Below are 24317 nucleotides of genomic sequence, written 5' to 3'. Positions count from 1 at the left end.
CACGAGAGACTTATCAATTGGCACCTACCTCGTCCCACCTTTTCCCTTGTACACTTTCATTCTTGTCAGTTTTTGCTAACTGAGATATGCACTGTATACATATGGTAATTCTGTATGTCAGGGATTCTGCCGCATATCAGTATCATTTACGCATACTTTGTTGACATGACTCATTATCTTAATAGGTGTTAACCTGAGACTACTCATCAAGCGTCTGGTATTTTTACCTGTGGTCAGCTCCATCCATGGTCAGTTCCAGGTGTTTGGTCTGTAGTCTGCTCCCAATAGCAGTATCCCTAGGCATTCCCTTTCAGTTTTGCAGTTTGGTACACCAGTCTCCAAACTATCACTCTGTTTTTGGTGCTGTGTGGTGCCAGATTTTCCCTCTGCAGTCCACTATCACTAGAAATGTTTTTACATGTTCCATCTTTGGTCCAATGCTCCATATATAATGGTGGTGTGTTATTAGTGGTCCAGTGCGCTATTCTCTGCTGTGGCATTCTGTTTTTGGTCCATTTCCTATGTGGTCCACTACCACTAGAAATGTCCTGTGACGTTCTGTCTTCAGCTGGTGGTCCTTGCACTCAGTCTGGGGTTAGTTCCTCATGTACACACCCGCAATTCTTCATTTTGTGGAGTTCTGCTATTGTGTCCATTGTGCTCTCAGCAACTGCAGTACAGGATCACAGGCTCTCTTGAGTTGGTACCCAGCATCATGATTCCTGAAGTTTTGTGTCACCTTTATCTCTATAGATTTTCTTATAACACTGTCCCAGAATTTGGGCGTCTGTGCCAGGAACCTTGTTTCTCTATAATTTGTGGAATGATTGAGTTCCATCCTGCCTCGGGCATGGATGTGTGTGATGTCCTTAGGTTAGTTAGGTTTAAGTAGTTCTAAGTTCTAGGGGACTAATGACCACAGCAGTTGAGTCCCATAGTGCTCAGAGCCATTTGAACCATTTGATTGAGTTCCAGACAGTGCTCGGCAATGGTTGATTTAGTTGCCTGTCTTTTGTTTTAGTTGGTTTGCTTTGGTTGATCCTTTGTTTATGTAATTTTTCCTTTTTAGGTGCTCTAGTGAGAAATTTTTGACTTTGAACATCTATATTCATCAAATTATTGGTCATACTATTCATAACCCATTAATGATACTAATTACAGACTCTACAACTGCAGCTCACGAGTTATACAAGGTACACACTTATGAGCAGGCTGTCAAACTTCACCTCTCCTACCACAAAATGGCCGTTCGCAATGGAGCCCGCACCACCACTACTGCTGTACCCTCCCCTACCGCACAGTTACAGACCAAGTTTGTTTTGTGCACACTCTACCTTCTGTTCTCCATTTTACCAGAGCATTCAGAGAGGACAGCTCTCCATACACTTCATCTTCCATGATAAAAGTGATATTCAGAATTCATCTTAGGGCTGAAGATCGCTTTATGTCCATGTTCACATCCAGATAGCAAGGTTTTGAAAAGAGAACTGTCTTGAACAAACATACTTTTATTCTTTTTAACCTGTACATGTTTCGGTGAAGTTGAACCATCATCACTGGGTTAGTTTCCTCTTTTTAATAGCACATACTGAAATTCATGTAGTTCTTAGCCATTTGCAGTGCAGCTGACATTCTGAAACTTCATCGTTTGCAGTTTTTGCAGTTTCCTTGGTGTCATGACTTACGAAAACTGTACTCGCAAACACATACTGTCACACTGTTTGCAAAATATTTGGACATATGGAGTTGGGAAGAGTGATGAATTCATCCAGTCAGTTTCCTCCATGTGGTCATATTACTTAGGTATCATCACCATAACAGAAGAAACAAGTCAATTTCCAAGAAACAAGTCAATTTCTATCGAGATGATACCAGGGCTTCCTCTGCGAAGTGCTTCAAGTGGATATTGATCACAACTAATGAGAGTGAACTTCCTATGTCCTCTCCTTCCATCTGGTCTAGTAAGTACTATCAGGAAGAAAATATGTTGGCGTCAAGACATGCATGAAGAAGTTGAAGATGTACCAGTAGAATTTTTGAGCAATAAGTTCCAAGGACTACGGTAAAAAAAAGAGATGACATGAAACCTAATAAAATGTTGGAAATATTCAGCCTTAAGCTGCTGGGGTATTGCACAAAATCTACAGAATTGCAAATATGATGTGGACATTTGCCAACATAATGGCTATGTATGTGCTCCAGGTACTTAATGCGTAAGTACATTGGGGCTTCAATGTTGCTAACACTGGGAGCAAAGTACTCTTTCTTTTTAATTTTATCCATATTTCGTGGCATCAAACATGATTGTATTCGATACACTGGAGGTATGAATTAAAAAGTGCCTACAGTCACAACTTTTCGTGTTTTATTAAGGACTCGATGCATTTCGGACCCTGTGTGTCCATCATCAGGTGTAGGCCTAATTAGTCTCAAAACATGCTAAAGCACTGTATTAAGACAAATTACACCTGATGATGGATCCACAGGGTCCAAAATGCATTGTGTACTTAATAAAACACGAAAAGTTGTGACTGAAGGCGTTTTTTAATCCATACCTCCAGTGTTCTTTCTTTACGAACCAGTGCTCTTAGTTGTAGCTCCTTAATCATTTAATCTTGTAGGACTGAGGCTTCTATACATTTTCAATGGCATCAGTGACCATCTTTTGGTAAGCATTATCCTCTTCCAAGCATTGCATTTACTTGATGTTGTCTTTGTTGAACAGGACTGCCACTGCATTGTCTTTGTCAGAAAACCAGATGATTCTTTTCAAGAAATGATCAGTTTCATAGGTTTCGTTCACTTAAGAGTACGTCCAACTTCTTCATCTGCTTCACATGGCAATCTACTAAGCTAATAATGTTGTTTGCCAAAATATTGTGCCCATTGGACTCCAGCTTGTCATGTATTACACTGGGAGAAACTAAATAGTGAGAAGGAGTTTACATTAATCAACAGAAGTTTTCGAATGTGGCACACAGTACCTAGGTCGACTGATGTCTTCTTGAGGCACATGTTCCTCACTATTTTGCTTGTCTGCCTCAGCTGCTCCAATGACAGGGCCTACAACAAAATGACCAAATGATTTAGATAGAAAGTAGAATCTACATAACAAAAAAGTTCCATAAGCTGCATCAGACTTGCGAGTAAAAACATTGATCCAGGAAGTACAGAACTTACTGCTTTAGTTGATCTAATAATGATCACAATAAATTGGAGATTTTGGCGAACAGTGACAATCTTCAGAAGTCAGGAAAGGGGAAACCAAATACAATTGCTGGACGATCTTCGTCTTGTAAACAATAAATTACGAAACAATGAAAATGTGTTATAAAGGGTGTTTTTAAAAAAGCGTCATGTATTCCCACGGGAGGTGGCGGTTCTACTGCCCGAAACTAGAAGAAAAGTCCCTGCACTGAAATGTCTGGAAGTGGGCCAACCTCTCATTCCCATCTGTCACATGTGGTAATCCTGCACTTGGTTACCATGCGTCCTGACACGTCCTTCAGCTGTTCTTCACAGTGAATCTTGCTCTCTTTCCAATACTCTTGGCTCCATTTGGATTGTGTCGCATGCATTGGGCAGATGCTCCAGTAACATCTGTACGTTGTCGATGGGCTGGACATATACCGTAAAACTGTCACTTATCATTATATCCTAGAGAACTAGGCTATTCACTCAACATTTGTTATAGGTAGATTATCTTGATTAATTTCATGATTACCTTCAAAGTAAACCTTTTCGTATTATTAAAGAGGCATATTTTTGAAGATCAAATACAATATGATTTTACGATTAAATCTGATATACAGGGGGAAGTCAAAAAGTAAGAGGACTTTTGAGAAAAGGAATATTCGTTCTGATGATACAAAACTGAAACGAAGATTATTTTTCTACAGAACCTACCTGCACATAATGCACTTTGTCCATAGTTTCGCAAGGTTTTTGATTCCGTCGGAAAAAAAGTTTTTTGTAACCTATTTTGCACGGCTTCTGCATCGGTTGCAAATCTTCTTCCCCTGATTGCTTCTTCCAACGGTCCAGACATGTGGAAATCACTTGGAGCCAGGTCTGGACTGTATGGCGGGTATTCCAACCATTCGAATCCCAACTCCTTTATTGACAGAATGTGACTGAGCGTAATCTTGCTGCAGGATGACACCTTTTCCCAGTTTTCCGCGACGTTTGCATCTGATTGAAGGTTTCAGTTTAGTTCGCAACACGTCACAAATAGTTCCCACTTTTCACAGTTTCGCCTCTTGGGGTGAAATGAACGACTACCACACCTTCAGTGTCCCAGAATTGTGTTAGCTGCTAAGCTGATGGTTGACATTTAAATTTCTTATCCTGTGGTGATGATGGCTGTTTCCAAGCCATGCTTGCAGTCTTACTTTCCGGTTCGTGATAATGTACCCACGTTTCGTCTACAGTAACGATTTTCTGAAAAAATCCATCTCCTTCGCGATGATGACATCCCAGATGCTTGTGAGAGATGTCCATCCTTTACGCCTTACGCTCCGGTGACAATTCTTCCGATAAACCACCTTGCACACATTTTCCGAAAATTTAGCCTGTCGTGCAAGATGGAATACGCCGAACCATGCCTGATATGTAAAATGTTGGCGATCTCCTCCACCATCAGTTCCAAATTGTCCTCAGTTGTTGACGCCGATGGCCTTCCCGGTCCTTCCTCGTCACACAGAGAAGTTCTTTCTTATTTGAAGCGCTCTCTCCATTCGTACGTCTTCATTCGCGATAGACAGTTGCCACCATACTGCGCTTGCATTCGACGAATAATTTCCGCAGGTTTAACACCTTCCGTAAACAAATAGCGAATCACTCCCCTCATTTCCTCCTTGGTGCGCATCGACAATGCAGTTGCAATGTTTCACTGTCTGCTACAATACAACGACTAACGCGGTAATAAGAGTGACTCGTCGTATAGAATTGCTGCAGACGACAACACTTCAGCCCTGGATACCAACAGCATTACCATACCATACGGCGAGAAATTGCAAAAGTCCGTTTACTTTTTGACTTCCCTTCGTCATTCATCGAAATGATAAAGCTGTAAAATATTTAGAAAAGATATTTTTATTCTATACCACTAATGTTTATTAATGCTGAATGTGAAAATTCTGACGAAGAAACATAACCAGCAGTGATGAGCATTTGATTAATCTTACTCGACGAAAGTGAAAAAAAACCAGAGATCAAATTTTAAACATGCTCATACAATGATTAGTTACGCAGTTACCGCTAATAAAAGATTTAGCCTGAAATTTAGCAACTTCACTGATATGAAGCCATCGCAAAGCTGTTAAAGTAAAGCACGATTTCCATTTATTTTGTTGTTATTGGTCTGGTGAATCCAATAAAACATGTCCCAGACGTGTATCTGCAGTAGTTTTCCAGAAAATCCAGAGAAGCGGATTATTATACAAGTAAATTTGGTTACTTTCAATTAAGAGTTTTAGAAACGTTTATGTCATTGTGGGCAACCATTAGTGAGTTGTTTCAGCCGTTTCCTAACCTTCAAACGAGTTAGTTTTCTGTATTGTTCAGTGAAATAACATAACAACAACAGTGTATTTAGTGAACCCACATAGTATCTGTTGTAGTTTGCAGATTATTTATGAAACAGGGATGCCTTTCAAATTTACGACAGAGAAATACGCCGATATCGTTTTATTCATGGCAAACGTGATAGTAATGCTGCAGCTGCAGTTAACAAATATCGCTTACGTTATCCAAATCGGAGGATTCCGAATGCACGAACCATTAGTGGAGTATTTCAAATGTTATGGGAGACAGGTTCTCTTCCTAGTGTTCATAATCAGTACGAGCGCTTGATACGTGAGGACGATGATGATGATATTATGGATCCTATTCACCAGATCAATAACAATAAAATAAATGGAAATCGTGCTTTACTTTAACCTCACACAGTTTTGCAATGGCTTCATACTAGCGGAGTTGTTAAATTTCATGTGAAATCTTTTTTTAGCCGTAACTCCGTAAATAAACATTTGCGGGCCTATGTCTATATGAACGTTTTTCTTTAGTTTTACTTGTAGAATAACATACACTACTGGCCATTAAAATTGCTACACCACGAAGATGACGTCCTACAGACGCTAAATTTAACCGAAAGGAAGAAGATGCAGTGATATGCAAATGATTACTTTTTCAGAGCATTCACACAAGGTTGGCGCCGGTGGCTACACCTACAATGTGCTGACATGAGGAAAGTTTCCAACCTATTTCTCATACACAAACAGCAGTTGACCGGCGTTGTCTGGTAAAACGTTGTGATGCCCCGTGTAAGGAGGAGAAATGCGTACCATCACGTTTTCGACTTTGATAAAGGTCTGACTGTACCCTATCGCGATTACAGTTTATCGTATCGCGACATTGCTGCTCGCGTTGGTCGAGATCCAATGACTGTTAGCAGACTATGGAATCGGTGGGTTCAGGAGGGTAATACGGAACGCCGAGCTGGGTCCCAACGGCCTCGTATGACTAGCAGTCGAGATGACAGGCATCTTATCCGCATGGCTGTAATGGATCGTGCAGCCACGTCTCGATCCCTGAGTCAACAGATGGGGACGTTTGCAAGGCGACAACGATCTGCACGAACAGTTCGATGAAGTTTGCAGCAACGTGGACTATCAGCTCGGAGACCATGGCTGCGGTTACCCTTGACGCTGCATCACAGAAAGGAGCGCCTGCGATGGTGTACTCAACGACGAACCTGGGTGCACGAATGGCAAAACGTCATTTTTTCAGATGAATCCAGGTTCTGTTTACAGCATCATGATGGTCGCATCCATGTTTGGCGACATCGCGGTGAACGCACATTGGAAGCGTGTATTCGTCATCGCCATACTGGCATATCACCCGGCGTGATGGTATGGGGTGCCATTGGTTACACGTCTCGGTCACCTCTTGTTCGCATTGACGGCACTTTGAACAATGGACGTTACATTTCTGATGTGTTACAACCCGTGGCTCTACCCTTCATTCGATCTCTGCGAAACCCTACATTTCAGCAGGATAATGCACGACCGCATGTTGCAGATCCTGTACGGGCCTTTCTGGATACAGAAAATGTTCGACTGCTGCCCTGGCCAGTACATTCTCCAGATCTCTCACCAATTGGAAACGTCTGGTCAATGGTGGCCGAGCAACTGGCTCGTCACTACTCTTGATGACCTGTTGTATCGTGTTGAAGTTGCATGGGCAGCTGTACCTGTGCACAACATCCAAGCTCTGTTTAAGTCAATGCCCAGGCGTATGAAGGCCGTTATTACGGCCAGAGGTGGTTGTTCTGGGTACTGATTTCTCAGGATCTATGCACCCAAATTGCGTGAAAATGTAATCACATGTCAATTCTAGTATAATATATTTGTCCAATGAATACCCGTTTATCATCTGCATTTATTCTTGGTGTAGCAATTTTAATGGCCAGTAGTGTATTAAAATATTTGCGTATCTTCGTGAATCACCCTGTATGTCATGCTTATTACTTAGGCGCCCTAAAACAAAACAAAACAGTCGACTTCCCACTTCGCTGACGCAAACAGCAACCCTCTGCGACTGCTGTGACTAGAGTGCTGTGAATTGTAACGTGCAACGTGGCAATGTGTGATGTAATTGTATCGGTGTAGTGAGAGATCCTCCGAAAACTAAAAGCACGAATTGGCAGAGTTCGTCCACACATGGGGCACCCTGTCCTTCAGCGTGACAGTCCCAGAACTCAAACGAGTGCAGCGACATCTGCAACAATCCTACCGCCTTGGGTTCACTGCCATCGATCATCCTCCCATACCGTCCCAAACCCACGGCCCCATCCGATTTACATCTGTTTTCAAAACTTCACGTTAATAGTGATGAAGCGGTGCAAGCAGAGGAGAGATTGTGGCTCTTGCAACATCAAGCGAACTGGTCTCTCATTGGGTGAAATTTGTTCGTCGCCAGGCTATCTATGGTGAGAAACAAATGTGTAATCATGAAGAATACAGATGTGAAATGTTAATAAAGCTTGTTTTATTTAGAAAGGTTTAAGAGTTTTCGCATAAAAAATTCAGAGTCATTACTCTCCAGCACGCCACAGTACATCTACTCACATTCACATAAATGCAGTTTCAATCACATAAAATGAAACCTTACAAATTAAAATTCGAAATAATAAAATAATTAATTGATTACCTAGCAATAGCTGATGAAGAAACGAATAACTATGCAGAAACACATGTGATACGAAACTACACAAAATGTAAATTTACACCTGGTCCTGATTGAAGGCGAATAAAAGTCGCTGAGGCTCTTGTCCAAATTTGTCAATGACTTAAGTTAGTAAAAACAGGTTTTTCAATCACTTTTATTCTGCGAACATTTAGCTCGAACAATTCCTATAACCTGTTTTCACTCAGTGTAGAAAACAGCCACTTTTTTCGCACAATACTGAAGGATCCTAACTGAGGACATGCACGAAAGAACGGGCCAATCCTCAAGTGTAAAAGCTTAGAGATAAGTGCTGCCATCTGTTGCTGGGTACGGGAACTATCAAGATTGACGTAGGTCTCACCCGTAAGTGATATTTAGGGGTGAGACCAATGTCAATTGTGCAAATAGTTGAAGCAAAACAAGAACAATTAATAGAGCCTTTTTCAGAGCAGGAGAAAACTCTGTGCGTTTATCAATAATATCGATGACTGATAGATTTATAAGTATTTGTGTTCTCATTGTCCAAGAACCCTACCACAGTGTTACTATAGATAAGACGTTATGAATAATACAGACTCGCACACGCATAGTGAACATTCGCGCGCCGGAGATCATCGCCATCAGTGTCTAGTGTGTGTGCTTCGTTTTGTGTTTCGTGCAATTACAACTCAACTGTTCACATGTGCCGTCGCCGTTCTCCGTGTTTTGTGCGCCGTGTCAACAAGTGTTAGCGTTTTTATCGTCCAACGTGAACGGCTTCTTGTTTATTGTTTTTTGTATCTACTTTCTTTGCCCGCCATTTTTTGTATTGTCTGTGTCACCTATATATTGTACACTCCTGGAAATGGAAAAAAGAACACATTGACACCGGTGTGTCAGACCCACCATACTTGCTCCGGACACTGCGAGAGGGCTGTACAAGCAATGATCACACGCACGGCACAGCGGACACGCCAGGAACCGCGGTGTTGGCCGTCGAATGGCGCTAGCTGCGCAGCATTTGTGCACCGCCGCCGTCAGTGTCAGCCAGTTTGCCGTGGCATACGGAGCTCCATCGCAGTCTTTAACACTGGTAGCATGCCGCGACAGCGTGGACGTGAACCGTATGTGCAGTTGACGGACTTTGAGCGAGGGCGTATAGTGGGCATGCGGGAGGCCGGGTGGACGTACCGCCGAATTGCTCAACATGTGGGGCGTGAGGTCTCCACAGTACATCGATGTTGTCGCCAGTGGTCGGCGGAAGGTGCACGTGCCCGTCGACCTGGGACCGGACCGCAGCGACGCACGGATGCACGCCAAGACCGTAGGATCCTACGCAGTGCCGTAGGGGACCGCACCGCCACTTCCCAGCAAATTAGGGACACTGTTGCTCCTGGGGTATCGGCGAGGACCATTCGCAACCGTCTCCATGAAGCTGGGCTACGGTCCCGCACACCGTTAGGCCGTCTTCCGCTCACGCTCCAACATCGTGCAGCCCGCCTCCAGTGGTGTCGCGACAGGCGTGAATGGAGGGACGAATGGAGACGTGTCGTCTTCAGCGATGAGAGTCGCTTCTGCCTTGGTGCCAATGATGGTCGTATGCGTGTTTGGCGCCGTGCAGGTGAGCGCCACAATCAGGACTGCATACGACCGAGGCACACAGGGCCAACACCCGGCATCATGGTGTGGGGAGCGATCTCCTACACTGGCCGTACACCACTGGTGATCGTCGAGGGGACACTGAATAGTGCACGGTACATCCAAACCGTCATCGAACCCATCGTTCTACCATTCCTAGACCGGCAAGGGAACTTGCTGTTCCAACAGGACAATGCACGTCCGCATGTATCCCGTGCCACCCAACGTGCTCTAGAAGGTGTAAGTCAACTACCCTGGCCAGCAAGATCTCCGGATCTGTCCCCCATTGAGCATGTTTGGGACTGGATGAAGCGTCGTCTCACGCGGTCTGCACGTCCGGCACGAACGCTGGTCCAACTGAGGCGCCAGGTGGAAATGGCATGGCAAGCCGTTCCGCAGGACTACATCCAGCATCTCTACGATCGTCTCCATGGGAGAACAGCAGCCTGCATTGCTGCGAAAGGTGGATATACACTGTACTAGTGCCGACATTGTGCATGCTCTGTTGCCTGTGTCTATGTGCCTGTGGTTCTGTCAGTGTGATCATGTGATGTATCTGACCCCAGGAATGTGTCAATAAAGTTTCCCCTTCCTGGGACAATGAATTCACGGTGTTCTTATTTCAATTTCCAGGAGTGTATTATTGTACCCCTTAAGGCTGAAGAGCAGCGTATTATGCTGCTGCCAGCCCGCCTTGTATGAGGTGATTAAAATTACAATAAAGGCAAAAAAATGAATATTACAATATTTTCGAGTCGCTTTGGGCCAGGGAACACTTAACTTTGTCGAGTTGTAAATTATCAAGTACATAACTATGTCACATCAGACTAAATTTCTTGTGAATACTGGAGACCATTCAGTGCACATCCAGACGTCAGATATGTCAGAGTGAACCTAATCAGTATTTTGATACGAGAAAACCCATACAATACAATTTACAATAATGGTGGGTACCTACAGTGAGGTGACAAAAGTCATGGAATACCTCCTAATACCTTGTAGGACCCTCACTTGCCCAGTGTAGTGCAGAAACGTGATGTGGCCTGGACTCAACAAGACGGAATTCCACTGCAGAAATATTGAACGATGTTGCCTGTATACCGTCCATAATTGCGGAAGTGTTGCCGGTGCAGGATTTTGTGCCGAACTGACCTCTAGATTACATCGCATAAATGTTCGACGAGATTGACGTCGGGTGAACTGGATGACCAAATCATTCGAATTGTCCAGAATGTTCTTCAAACCAGTCGCGAACTGTTTTCACCTGGTGACATGGCGCATTATCATCCATAAAAGTTCCATTGTTGTTTGGGTGCATGAAATCCTCGAATGGCTGCAAATGGTCTCCAAGTAGTCATTTCCAGTCAGTGATCCCTGTAAACACAACCCACACCACTATGCAGCAACCGCCTACTTGCACGGTACCTTGTAGATTACCTGAGTCCATGGCTTCAGGAGTCTGTGCCACACTCGAAACCTACAAACAGCTCTTACCAACTGAAATCAGGATTTATTGGGCGAGGCTACAGTTCTACAGTCGCCTAGGGTCCAACCGATATGGTCACGAGCCCACGAGAGGCGATGTAGAAGATGTCGTGCTATTTCTACATCTACATCTACATCTACATCCATACTCCGCAAGCCACCTGTGTGTGGCGGAGGGTACCTTGAGTATATCGGTTCTTCCTTCTATTCCAGTCTCGTATTGTTCGTGGAAAGAAAGATTGTCGGTATGCCTCTGTGTAGGCTTTAATCTGATTTTATCCTCACGCTCTCTTCGCGAGATATACGTAGGAGGGAGCAATATATTGCTTGACTCCTCGTTGACTTCAACAAAAGCCCGTACCGAGCTACTGAGCGTCTCTCTTGCAGAGTCTTCCACTGGAGTTTATCTGTCATCTCCGTAACGCTTTCGTGATTACTAAATGATCCTGTAACGAAGCTCGCTGCTCTCCGTTGGATCTTCTCTATCTTTTCTATCAACCCTATCTGGTACGGATCCCACAACGGTGAGCAGTGGTGGTGGTTGTTGGGATGTTTAAGGGGGACTAAACAGCGAAGGTCATCAGTCCCCCCAACGGTGAGCAGTATTCAAGCAGTGGGTGACAAGTGTACTGTAACCTACTTCCTTTGTTTTCGGACTGCATTTCCTTAGGATTCTTCCGATGAATCTCAGTCTGACATCTGCTTTACCGACGACTAATTTTATACGGTCATTCCATTTTAAATCCTCCTAATGCATACTGCCAGATAATTTATGGAATTAACTGCTTCCAGTTGCTGACCTGCTATATTGTAGCCAAATGATAAAGGATGTTTCTTTATATGTATTCGCAGCACATTACACTTGTCTGCATTGAGATTCAATTGCTATTCCCTGCACCATACGTCCTTGCAGATCCTCCTGCATTTCAGTACAATTTTCCATTGTTACAACCTCTCGATATACTACAGTATCATCCGCAAAAAGCCTCAGTGAACTTACGATTTTATACACAAGGTCATTTACATGTATTGTGAATAGCAACGGCCCTACGACACTCCCCTGCGGCACACCAGAATTCACTCTTACATCGGAAGACTTCTCTCCATTCAGAATGACATGCTGCGTTCAGTAATCTAGGAATTCTTCAATCCAATCACACAATTGGTCGGATTGTCCATATGCTCTTACATTGTTCACTAAACGACTGTGGGGAACTCTATCAAACGCCTTGCGGAAATCAAGAAACACGGCATCTACCTGTGAACCCGTGTCTATGGCCCTCTGAGTCTCGTGGACGAATAACGCGAGCTGGGTTTCACACGACCGTCTTTTTCGAAACCCATGCTGATTCCTACAGAGTAGATTTCTAGTCTCCAGAAAAGTCATTATACTCGAACGTAATACGTGTTCCAAAATTCTACAACTGATCGACGTTAGAGATATAGGTCTATAGTTCTGCACATCTGTTCGAAGTCCCTTCTTGAGAACGGGGATGACCTATGCTCTTTTCCAGTCCTTTGGAACGCTACGCTCTTCCAGAGACCTACGGCATTCTGCTGCAAGAAGGGGGGCAAGTTCCTTCGCGTACTCTGTGTGAAATCGAACTGGTATCCCATCATGTCCAGCGGACTTTCCTCTTTCGAGCGATTTTAATTGTTTTTCTATCCCTCTGTCATCTATTTTGATATCTACCATTTCGTCATCTGTGCGAAAATCTAGAGATTGGCGAACGGATACGTTCGTCGTATGTCCCACATTGATTTCTGCGGTTACTTCACTCACTGCTGTTTGACTGTTAGCACTGAGAACTCTACACAGACGCCGCTGCTATCGGTCGTTAAGTGAAGGTCGTCGGTCACTGCGTCGTCCGTGGTGAGAGGTAAAGCCTGAAATCTGGTATTCACGGCACACTCTTGACACTGACCGGAACATTGATTTCCCAAACAATTTCCGAAATGGAATGTCCTAAGCGTCTAGCTCCAACTACTATGCCGCATTCAAAGTCCTAATTCCCGTCGTGTGGCCAAAATCACGTCGGAAGCCTTTTCACGTGAATCACCCGAGTACAAGTGACAGCTCCGCCAATGCGCTGCTATTTTATACGTTATGTACGTAATAATACCGACATCTGTATATGCGCGTATCGCTATCCTACTTTTGTCATCTCGGTGTATATAGGCTTCGCTACCAGAAACCAAATCGAGAGTACCACTATCGGAAGATGTGTGTTTTTACAAAAGAGAAAGGACTACAGTTACCGGAGAAGTTTCAGGAGGGTGTAAAGCTGACTGTCGCCTTCTCATGCTGGAGGTATACATCCTACTCCTCCAAAGTCCGAATTACTTAAAAATGGATTCAGCTGACTGTGACAAATTGTTTGCCGGCCCGAGTGGCCGTGCGGTTCTAGGCGCTACAGTCTGGAGCCGAGAGACCGCTACGGTCGCAGATTCGAATCCTGCCTCGGGCATGGATGTGTGTGATGTCCTTAGGTTAGTTAGGTTTAATTAGTTCTAAGTTCTAGGCGACTGGTGACCTCAGAAGTTAAGTCGCATAGTGCTCAGAACCATTTGATTTGAACAAATTGTTTACTGCTTACATCAGCCAACTCTGAAAATATGAATGATCGTTCCCAGAATGTAGGCAACGAGGTACCGACGAAAGGAAAACTGTGAGGACGGACTGTGAATCGAGCTTGGGTGAAGCAGTTTGCCCGCGAATGTCAAAGATGCCAAATTCGAGCCTCGGTCCGGCACATAGTTTCAGTCTGCCAGGACTTTAAGTGGTGTTCAGTGAAACGGAACAGTGCGCCAGGAAGTGTGGCGTTTAGCTATTGCTGATTACGTTTAGAAGACTGGAGACGTGGGATTTAGCTGCGATACAGTTGGGTTACGCCTCGTAGCGAACTTGACAACAATACTTCGAAGAAGCCAATAAAGGAAGTCGTCACACCACACAAAAGCGGTTTTTTTCCCGCCTTCGTCTGATCCATGATATAGTAGCGTGATCATTATTATGGGCCATCCGGTGTGGCCGAGCGGTTCTAGGCGCTTCAGTCTCGAACCGCCCGAAGGCTACGGTCGCAGGTTCGAATCCTGCCTCGGGCATGGATGTGTCTGGTGTCCTTAGGTTAGTTAGGTTTAAGTAGTTCTAAGTTCTACGGGACTGATGGCCTCAGATGTTAAGTCCCATAGTGCTCAGAGCCATTTGAACCATTATTATGGAAGCCCGCCCTCCATAATCGAGTGTCTAGTGTTACACTTTCTTTTAGAGAGGGTAACTGCTATAGTATTGTCTCATTGCGATCAGCGACATATTGTTACAACTGGCGAAACGAGAGGTTTGCGGAGTCGTGGGAAATTACTTCTAGAAGTGTACGCCCCATTAGCTGAATGGTTGCCGGCACGGTAGCTCAGCGCGTTCGGTCAGAGGGCTGCGTGCTCTCTGTAATAACAAAACTGAGTCAAGGAATCAACGATCAACGCGAAGGGATGTCTTGTGATGTCCGCCCAGACCAAACGCAACGAACTATATCGAAAAAAAAGGAAAAAAGAAATGGTCAGCGCGTTGTATTGCCACGCACGTGGTCCCGGCTTCGATTCCCGACTGGGGAGGGAGATTTTCCCCCCTCAGGGAGTGGGTGTTGTGCTGTCATCGTCATTTCTTTCCCATTGTCGACGCGCAGGTCGCCCAATGTGGCGTCGCACTCAATAAGACTTGCACTTGGCGGCCGTACTTCCCGACTGGGAACTCCCGGCCTCTGATGCCATACGATCATTTCCATTTCCACCTCTAGAAGTGTATGAAAATTCCGTAATGAATAAGAACTCTGTTTTCTAGATTCCAGGAGGTGAAGGGAACATGTGAATCCCCTCCCCCCTTCCTAATGAACACCTGTGTTCTAGAATGAAATGGTTTGTAAGTTGCCTTTAACATACTTTTGGAGGATTATTTGGGATGTAAATTGATTGCCACGTTTCCAAAGCTGAAACAAAAAAGTCTATTTATTGTAAACGTTATGTCGATGATATTTTATCACTGATAGAATGGAATACTAGTGAGGGTAAAACATTGCCTCAAGCGTCCAAAAATGATTTTTTCTATAGAGGTGGAAGAAGAAAGCTACATATATATTAGAGTTAAGAAGTTAACAACAAATATCAGTTTTTGACCTCCAGTAAACATATATGTACAGATCTTGTGAATGCTAGTTCCCGCCATCCATCACGATGTACAGGGTCCAGTCATGTTACTGTGATCTACCTATGTTCGATGTAAATTTAAGGCCCGTTTCACACTGCGACACTGGTATCGGTCACCAGCGACGGTCACCGACAGAGATACATTTGTTTGAACTGGAGCGTGCCCCAGTAGTGACTCACCCTCGCCATATGTGACGGACAAGGTCACTGTGTTCACAGCAGTCTCCGCCGGACATGCATTAGTTTCAATTGGAGTGTTCGTACTGGACACAGACCACAGACACAGCGCTGCAGATTTGCCAACAGACAGGCAGTCATTTTTGAGACAGTGACGCGAAACATTCATTGTCCATTATACTGCAAACATTGAAGCATAAGTGAAGTAGAAAGTCGTCACGCCATTTGGGACGTCAAAAGCGATGACTATAGCAACAAAGTGGTGGCTAGGAGGGTAGTAACCTTCAAGCACATTTGCATCCCTCTCCCCCTTTTCTTCTGCATCAAGGCGTTCCGCCTTATGGTCCAAAAAATAGAGTTAAAACATTATTCTTAACTACAATCATTTACGCATATATGGCAACTACAATCATGAATTTTATTTATTATAATACACTACTGGCCATTAAAATTGCTACACCACGATGATGACGTGCTATAGACGCTAAATTTAACCGACAGGAAGAAGATGCTCTGATATGCAAATGATTAGCTTTTCAGAGCATTCACACAAGGTTGGCGCCTGTGGCGAAACCTACAACGTGCTGACATGAGGAAAGTTTCCAACCGATTTCTCATACAGAAACAGCACTTGATCGGCGTTGCCTGGTGAAACGTTGTTGTGATGCCTCGTGTAAGGAGGAGAAATGCGTACCATCACGTTTCCGACTTTGATAAAGGTAGGATTGTAGCCTATCTTGATTGCGGTTTATCGTATCGCGACATTGCTGCTCGCGTTGGTCGAGGTCCAATGACTGTTAGCACAATATGGAATCGGTGGTTTCAGGAGGGTAATACGGAACGCCGTGCTGGATCCCAACGGCCTCGTATCACTAACAGTCGAGATGACAGGCATGTTATCCGCATGGCTGTAACGGATCGTGCAGCGACGTCTCGATCCCTGAGACAACAGATGGGGACGTTTGCAAGACAACAACCATTTGCACGAACAGTTCGACGACGTTTGCAGCAGCATGGACTATCAGCTCGGAAACCGTGGCTGCGGTTACCCTTGACGCTGCATCACACACAGTAGCGCCTGCGATGGTGTACTTAAAGACGAACCTGGGTGCACGCATGGCTAAACGTCATTTTTTCGGATGAATCGAGGTTCTGTTTACAGCATCATGATGGTCGCATCCGTGTTTGGCGACATCGCGGTGAACGCAAATTGAAAGCGTGTATTCGTCATCGCCATACTGGCGTATCAACCGGCCTTTGGTTACACGTCTCGGTCACCTCTTGTTCTCATTGACGGCACTTTGAAGAGTGGACATTACATCTCAGATGTGTTACGACCCGTGGCTCTGCCGTTCATTCGATCCCTGCGAAACCCTTCATTTCAGCAGGATAATGCAGGACCGCATGTTGCAGGTCCCATACGGGCCTTTCTGGATACAGAAAACGTTCGACTGCTGCCCTGGGCAGCACATTCTCCAGATATCTCACGAATTGAAAACGTCTGGTCAATGGTGACCGAGCAACTGGCTCGTCACAATACGCCAGTCACTACTGTTGATGAACTGTGGTATCGGGTTGAAGCTGCATGGGCAGCTGTACCTGTAAACACCATCCAAGCTCTGTTTGACTCAATGCCCAGGCGTATCTAGGCCGTTATTACGGCCAGAGGTGGTTGTTCTGGGTACTGATTTCTCAGGATATACGAACCCAAATTGCGTAAAAATGTAATCACATGTCAGTTCTAGTATAATATATTTGTCCAATGAATACCTGTTTATCATCTGCATTTCTTCTTGGTGTAGCAATTTTAATGGCCAGTAGTGTATTATTGAGGTACAAGTTCCTGACATACTATAATTTTAATTGTAAGTTCCAATCAGTTCAGTGAATGCAATAATGCGACTTCTTACAGTTAACATAGTAATAATTGCACAATGAACATCACAAATACAATGCCAGATGAACAATGAGGCCAAACCACGTTAACGTTCACGTAACATTTCTAGCAATTACATTTTTTGCTGCTGCCAAGCCACTTCACCTTCAGGGGTAACGAAGTAGATTGCAAAGTTATCTCTGATACTGTTCGAAATATTTCCTCCACGGACTAAACGAGGTGACATGTCCTGCACTCCATGAATAGTTAACGTATCCTCAAACGACGTAAAGAATGTAAAACAACCCTTTCTCTGGCCGATTATGTAGCGGTGGATGTACGTGTAATCTTCATTCTCCTCCTCCTCCTCTTTAGAAGTACCAACAAAAGCTCCTCCTCGCACGAGTCCATTTCACTAACTAATGAGTTGGCAATAGCCGCGGTGTCGGACAGCTGTGATCCAGGAGTGTTCACCACAATTACCGGCGACCGTCACCAGTGTCCCTGTGTGAAACGGGCCTAACACCACTCACAGACGGTAGGGGCGCACAACACTGGAGGGTACACAAAGCGTATCCGAGGGACACGGAAAAGCAGTGCAGTCGTTGTCCTAATGCGGAAACGGAGCGATTTATCTGACGTCCAAAAGGGCACAATCATCTGCTTCCTGGACAAGGTTGAAAGCCTTTCCGAAACGGCTAAGTTTGTAAACTGTTTGCGTGCCGCTGTCGTTAAAGTATACCGTGCATAGCAACTGTGGTGCGCCACGAGCCGTAAATTACAGGGACAAACGATATAACATATGGCTTCAACATAAACAAAGCTACAGGGGCGGTGTTCCTGGACATCGAAAAGGCTTTCGACCGTCTATGGCACAACGGCCTCATTCGCAAACTCAGCGACGCGGGATTCTCCGACGGGCTGGTGCGTCTAATACACTCATACCTCACAGACTGGAGTTTCAACACTGACGTGCAGGGAAAACAATCAACACGACACGGTATACACGCGGGAGTACCCCAGGGAAGCATCCTAGGGCCCCTACTGTTTAACCTCTACATAAACGATCTCCCAACCACACACAACACAATGATGGCTATCTACGCGGATGACACAGCCATCCTCGCGCAAGATTGGAAACCATCAAACATTACGCCACGCCTACAGACTGCACTCAGAGTTGCTGAGCCTTGGTTGGAGAAATGGCGTGTTCGAGTAAAGGTCGACAAGCGCGAAGCCGTTCTGTTCACTAGAAGACCGAAGCAACTGCGCAAACACCGATACTGCAGACCAGTAACTCTACATGCACGCCCAATACGTTTCCGTGAGAAAGTCAAATACCTCGGTGTCTGGCTGGACCGGAAATTACTCTGGGGGGACCACATACAACACATGACCAACCGAGCTAGTGCGAGGCTCAAACAGCTCTACCCTATGCTCAAAAGGCGTAGCACACTGAACTGGAGGGTGTCGAGGTCCATGTACATGACACTTATCCGACCCCTGATGACGTACGCAGCTCCTGTCTGGGGATACGCTGCGCCTACACGCCTGCGCCGTCTGCAGCTCATACAAAACAAAGTACTCAAAATCATAAGCAATGCTCCACGATACACACGCATCGCGGACCTTCACCGGGAATACCGACTTGAGACTCTCACGGAGGTAATCTACAAACTCACCACAAGACTATACAGAAACTCCAGACATTCGCAGAACCCGTTTATTCTGAATCTGGGGAACTACGACCACAACCATAGATGAAAACATAAAAGACCAAAAGACATAGTTATAAGGACCTAACATCTATGACCAAGCATACGCAAACATAACGGTACAGGTGAGCCCCTGTTAATCAGACGCCATTACTGGATATCCAGCTGGAATACACTGCCGAATAACTGGCACCACGCAGGGAAGCCGTACCGTACACTGCATGCAGACAAGCTCCACACATCCCCCACACAGTGAGATGATCTATGGCCGATCTCCCACTACTGTATAACGATCTGGATTGTTCCAGGAATGTAGCGGCTGCAGCAACTGGGATACATCGCCATCGCTTGCCACGGTAATGATGCATACTAACAAATCCAACCTTGCATGAACTATCGCAGCTAGTAAGCCACTACTGCTCTTACTACCCACCCCACTGTTGCAGAGGTTTTTTTCCCAAGGCACGAGCCATGGCACTTTTTTCCCTCTGCTCTTCAAACCGCTACCCTCACTCGCGTTTCGTCCACTATCTATCACCTGATGGCCCCTGTTAATGCGTAGTATTACCCAGACGCACGGATAACATCACAGCCCAGCATACTGTGATCCACTTACTAGACAACTAACATGTTTACGGAGGTGACAGTAGAACTTTTGGTTTGGTCACCACGTTGGTGCGGGCGTGGAGGGGCCCCATCTCTCTCGTAAAAAGACGGCTGCGGAAATGTGTACTGGTGAACAGGCGTGCAACTGTTGAGTAGCCGACCGCCCAGATGAACCAACAGCATCGTCTCAACGAACGTTCAGCCTTGGAGCTCCGCAGCAGGCTCCTGGCTCATCTACCCATGCTGACTGCTGTTCATCAGCGACGAAGTTTGGAATTTACGCGCCATTGCTTCAAATGGACGTCCACTGAGTGGCAAGAGGTGGCCTTTTCAGGTGAATAGCGTTTTATGCTCTGAATGCAAACACATTGCAACAGTCATCGGAAGGGTCCAAGGCCAGAGGAGGGAGGATTATGGTCTGGGAATGTTTTCGTGACATTCCCTGGATGATCTCGTTATTCTGTTAAGTACAGGGTGTCCCAAAAAGAATGACCCGATTTTAATTAGAATCATTTATTAAGAAGAAGGGATTAACACGAACAAATTGCATACTAAATTACTCAGAAAAGACATAAGTTTATAAAAATCCATCATAAATGTTCAATATTTCCTCCATTGGCTGCACGGATGACATATAGCCGATAGCTGAAATCATCCCAAACTGAAAGGTGTCTTCTGTCACTGAAGTTACAGCAGCTGATATTTTGGTTTTTTGTTCGTCAATGTTGTGAGGTAAGAGAGGAATGTAAACACATTGTTTAACATATGCCAACAGGAAGAAATCACATGGTGTTAAGTCAGGGGACCTAGGAGGCCAAGAGTGTAAAGCCTGGTCTATGCAGTCCTGTGCGCCCTATCCAACGTTGAGGCACGTTGGCATTGAGGGAAATGCACACGTTGTTGTGCCAGTGCGGTGGTGCTCCATCTTGCAGATAGAAGAAATTGTCAGAGTGAAACGGTACAGTAGTTTCCGCTCTATAAGCAGCAGGTTCCGCTGCTCGCTCGCACCGGGAAATAGAAACAGAGGCGGCTCCGCAGCCAATTTTATTACACGAAGCGGCCGGCCGGGGAGGGGGGGGGGGGGGCAACAGAACCCATGTGGACGGGTGGAAAGAAATGTGTCAGGCTTCATAATAGGTATTTATAGGTGTCGTGTGTGTATTATGAAATCTTGTACGTGAATGTATTGTTCACCTCGAATTTTCTTTGGTGATGGTGGTTTAGCACGAAATCGAGTATGAAACGCCCGCTGAATTGCGATCAGTGATTGAGTACGACTAAATTCAATAACACAATACGCCTTCTGTTGCGCGGACGCCATATTGCGCAAGACTGGCTGCACGCTCCAGGTCAGCGCTCGTAGCTGCATCTAGCGGATTTTTTCTGAAACTCTAGACCATGCCGATTACGCCTAGCGCTGTTTTAGTTACTTAGTGACATTTGTCTCAATATTTTTACAAGTTGAAATCGGGTCATTCTTTTTGGGACAACCTGTACAATGGATCAACACAAGTATACATCTATCCCTGCACGCCACGTCCACCCCTACAAGCAGTTTGCTTTTGCAGAGAACGATGGCATTTATCAGCAGGACAGTACTACATTTTACACAGCTCTCAGTGCATGTCCGTGGTTCAAAACCCACCAGGGGGAGTGTACTGTACTCCCATGGCCACAAAACTCCCGGATTTAAACCCAAATCTAGCGCAGCTGGCACGATGCAGGAGTCGGCATGGCTCAACATCCCATTTGGTACCTTCCAGAACCACACTGACTGTCTTCCTGCAAGTCTCGTAGCAGTCTGTACTGCAAAAGGCTGTCAATAAGGCTTTTCGAAGATGGTCACATTAATATGACTGCACAGTGTAAAAGAGCCTTCTTTGCAGCAATAATTCACTGTCTCTATATAATCATTGGCCGACAGTGAAAGACGTAAAGAACTCAATACCGAATTTTAAAGCAAAGGAAAGAAAAAGCAATTTTTACGTTTCCCATCGCTCCCTAGTTGTTCCTATATTCTGAGAGATGTGGGATGTATGAAAGACCGTTTGTTTTGTGCCATACTCTATTGGAGTCTTTATTTATGGAGCATCTTCAGTGGCTTGTAATGCAAGTTTTATGTGTATAATAATTGGGTTAAATAGGGTGAGTCATTATTGCCACCTAGAATAACTCCGAAAGTATGATAGTAGCTGAAAAGTTTATGCCGGTCGCTGTGACCGAGTGGTTCTAGGCGCTTCTGTCCGGAACCGCGCTGCTGCTTTGGTCACAGGTTCGAATCCTGCCTCAGGCATGGATGTGTGTGATGTCCTTAGGTTAGTTAGGTTTAAGTAGTTCTAAGTCTAGGGGACGGATGACCTCAGATGTTAAGTCCCATAGTGCTTAGAGCCATTTGAACCATTTGAAAAGTTTGTGGGACAAATGTTGCATGGGACAATGGGGGCCATAATATGACGTTGGTTTTTTGTTGTTAGGTGGGGTCGCGTCAGAGGTATGAAGGTCAACTTTTTTTCTTTTTTATAAATGGGATGCTGTAGTTTGGTACTTATTTTCTGATAGCGGGTATCGAGACGAATCCAAAGATGTGTAATAGTAAGGTCTTTGAAGGTCAACGAAGGCCAAAAAGGTGGCATGAACGTCCATTTACAGAAGGTGTTCGAAGTGATGACCATTGGTATGAATGCAGTGCTACAATCTTCTTATCAGGGATTGAGTGGTATTCCTTATCACTTCGGCACTTATCGAAGCAGATGCTCTGACAGTTCTCTCTCGTATATCGTGCAAATAGTAAATATTCGCAGAATATGGCGTATCCATCTAACGTGCCATTGACATGTGGTGAACACCATTCGACGGTTTCGCAATACCACACTAATAGGAACGGTAAGACTAGTATCGTCGAATCAAGCGAATGTGAATGATGTATTCCTTCGAAGCACAAGACGATATGCTTCTCACTTACGGAGAATGCCAACGAAATTCAGTGAGAGCTAGAGATTTATATGCTGAAAGATATCCTCAACATACTCCCCTGCGCGTTGTACATTTAAATATGGGTATGATAAATTGAGAACAACTGGATCTTAAACGCATCGAAAACATCTCCGGCAAAGGAAAGTTACTGACAAAGAAACGGAAATTGGTACTCTTGCCACTGTGGTTCGAGATCCTTGTGTTAGTTCGCGTTAAATCGCAAGGGAATCTTGCATGAGCCAGAGTAGTGTTGTTCGTTTTCTTCATTGCCATAAATATCATCTTTACCATATAAGTCTCCACCAAGAATTAACTGGTACGGATTGTATGCGTCGCATTAAATTCTGTGGATGGGCTCAACTTCAGATTCAGAGGGATGACACATTTATTAATTTGACTATATTTTCTGACGAGGCTACATTCACGATTATATTAATTAATTTGCATAGCATGCATTATTGGGCAACTGGAAATCCATGTTGGCTGCGGCATGTCGCACACCAAAAACCGTGGTCGGTGAATGTATGGTGTGGGATTCTGGAGGACAGAGTTATAGGCCCCTATTTCATCGAAGGAAATCTTAATGGTAGGAAGTACACCACATTCCTGCAAGGAACGTTAAGTCTGTTATTGGAAGAAATACCTTTAGGAACAAGAAACAGAATGTGGTACCAACACGATGGGTGTCTGGCACATTTTTCGTTGATGGCTAGAAACGAGTTGCAGAGATAATTCCCCAATCGTTGGATTGGACGCGGAGGAGATGTGTCGTGGCCGGCTCGTTCGCCAGACTTGACGGCTCTTGATTTTTTCTTGTGGGGATTCGTAAAAGACATTGTTTATAAAGACGATCCAACTACACCTGAAAATATGCGAGAGAGACTTTCAGAGCATGTGCTTCGATAAGTCCCAATGTGATAAGGAATACCACTCAGTCCATGATAAGAATATTGCAGCACTTCACTGATATCAATGGTCATCTCTTCGAACACCTTCTGTAAATGGACGTTCATGCCACCTTTGTGACCTTCGTTGACCTTCAGAGACCTTACTGTTACACATCATTGGATTCGTCTCGATAGCCGCTATCAGAAAATAAGTACTAAACTATAGCATCCCATTAAAAAAAACAGAGTTGACCTTCATATCTCTGACGCGACCCCACCTAGCAACAAAAAGCGTCATATTATGGCCCCCGTTGTACCATGCAACTTTGTTCCACAAACTTTTCAGCTCCTATCATACTTTCGGAGTTATTCTTGGTGGCAATAGATAGTGACTCACCCTGTATAATGATTCCAGGTACTTGTTGGTTCAAATGGCTCTGAACACTATGGGACTTAACTTCTGAGGTCATCAGTCCCCTATAACTTAGAACTACTTAAACTTAACTATGCTAAGGACATCACATACATCAATGCCCAAGGCAGGATTCGAAC

The 24317-nt window shown here is 44.7% G+C and overlaps 1 protein-coding gene across 1 annotated transcript in view; it reads right to left on the bottom strand.

Moving 5' to 3' along the window:
* LOC126210215 (general odorant-binding protein 72-like) overlaps positions 1-24317 on the bottom strand; it is an 87320-nt gene that overhangs the window by 44595 nt on the left and 18408 nt on the right. Inside the window, exon 2 of the mRNA XM_049939399.1 lies at positions 2985-3063. Within this exon, the coding sequence (XP_049795356.1) occupies positions 2985-3063 (79 nt within the window). The remainder of the gene's footprint in view (positions 1-2984; positions 3064-24317) is intronic.

The sequence above is a fragment of the Schistocerca nitens genome, chromosome 10, assembly GCF_023898315.1.
Source record: "Schistocerca nitens isolate TAMUIC-IGC-003100 chromosome 10, iqSchNite1.1, whole genome shotgun sequence".
NCBI lineage: Eukaryota > Metazoa > Arthropoda > Insecta > Orthoptera > Acrididae > Schistocerca > Schistocerca nitens.
Note: the sequence above shows the minus strand (reverse complement) of the source record. Positions and strands in the feature narration are given on the sequence as shown.